Source organism: Nanorana parkeri, unplaced genomic scaffold (assembly GCF_000935625.1).
Source record: "Nanorana parkeri isolate BGI_ZX_2015 unplaced genomic scaffold, ASM93562v1 scaffold14, whole genome shotgun sequence".
Lineage (NCBI taxonomy): Eukaryota > Metazoa > Chordata > Amphibia > Anura > Dicroglossidae > Nanorana > Nanorana parkeri.
In genome coordinates this window covers 3,275,347-3,276,937 of record NW_017306282.1, presented here as the reverse complement: position 1 = coordinate 3,276,937, position 1,591 = coordinate 3,275,347, and the positions used below count along the sequence as shown (strand labels likewise).

At 49.9% G+C, this 1,591-nt stretch overlaps 1 protein-coding gene across 1 annotated transcript in view; it reads left to right on the top strand.

The window, feature by feature from the left end:
* Positions 1 to 770: 770 nt before the first annotated feature.
* Positions 771 to 1,591, top strand: part of CCND2 (cyclin D2) — a 50,740-nt gene continuing 49,919 nt past the window's right edge. Inside the window, exon 1 of the mRNA XM_018558119.1 lies at positions 771 to 1,018. Within this exon, the coding sequence (XP_018413621.1) occupies positions 824 to 1,018 (195 nt within the window). The 5' untranslated portion in view covers positions 771 to 823. The remainder of the gene's footprint in view (positions 1,019 to 1,591) is intronic.

The following is a 1,591-nucleotide window of genomic DNA, read 5'->3' as shown; positions in this document are numbered from 1 at the left end:
GACAGCAAAAAAAGACAACAACTTATGAAGGGTTGAGCTATTCCTACTCTGTCCCAAAGCAACCAAAATAAGTTTTGGCTTTAGATATAGTTTTAGAAGTAACCCTTAGCAACAAGATTGTTAAGTTGTCTAACCAGATGATTTACTACTACCACACTTTGCACACCTTGACCGCCCTCCGCGCTGCACAGAATAAGCTGCCCTGCCTACGTAGAACATCTGTCGCCTTTATGTTCTATTGAATAAAAATTTGCACAATGGTCGAAAGACAATCTGGTATTTGGGGACCTTAACCTGCAAGCACACTAACATCCAAACCCCTCATCTAAATGTCTTTCTCTACCTCCCACCTAGCCTGCCCTTTGCAAGGCAAAAGCAGCACCAAACTCCCATGAAGTTCTTTTTCCTGCTTGCACTTGATAGCACCTACAAAGTGACTTAATTACGTTTTTTTTTTTTATAAGCCAGATGGGGCGGGCTGTACAGAAGGAAAAAAAAGTGTAGAGCTGTCATGTGTGCCCTATACTAGGGCCTCCTGCTTGCTGAGTGGAGAGAGAGAGAGAGAGAGAGCGAGAGAGCGAGAGGAGGAAAAAAAAACTTAAAAAGTCTGGCCAGCTGCTGTTCTACATAATAACACCAAGAGCCTGGGCCAGCCCTAGTGCAAGCTGCGTCACTGTGCAGCCAGGGAGCAAACTGGGGAGACTGGTGTGCACTGGAAACAATAGAACCCCCCAAATCTTCTCTCTCGTTCCCCCACCCAGATCTGATCTGCACCCGTGGAAGTGGATACAATACTGTCAGCTAGTAAGCCGAGGCGGCCAGCATGGAGCTGCTGTGCTGTGAGCTGGATACTGTCCGCAGGGCTCAGACTGACCCCACTCTGCTCTTTGACGATCGGGTCCTGCAGAACCTGCTGACCGTGGAGGAGAGATATCTGCCCCAGTGCTCCTACTTCAAATGTGTCCAGAAGGACATCCAGCCCTTCATGCGGAGGATGGTGGCCACCTGGATGCTGGAGGTTGGTGGATTACAACGTCAAAAGTTTGCAGCTTGACAGCCTCCTGCAAAACTCTGCATGTGTATGGAAGGATTGCAATGTGTATGTGGCAATGCTGGAACAAATCGCTGGCTGCTGATAGATAGATCTCCAGTCCACATGGCAATCCCTGCATACAGATCTGTGCTGTCATATGCACACAAGGAAGGCATTCTGTGCAGGATACAAGGACAGCCATGACCCCCCCCCCACCCCCTTCTCTGTGCCTGGATCAATGGCTATTTGTGGGCTTGTGATCGGGTGGTCTTTGTAGGGTGTTTGGTCGCCTTGATGTCGTGCTGGGAATGAGGAGGGTGACATGGACACGTGTTGCAGAGTTTAATGAAACTCTTTCCAGCAGCAAATAAAAAAGTTTGCTGGCAGGGATCGGCTGGAGCTGATCGGGCTTGTTGGGGTGTCCAGGGAAGGGACTGGGGGGGTGTAAGAGGGTCCCCCTTCTGCTTATTCTATTTCATGCCCACGTATACACACACAGATTGCCCTCTTTGCGCCATGTTTCACCCCCCCCCCCCCTTATCCTTCCTGCACCCCCGC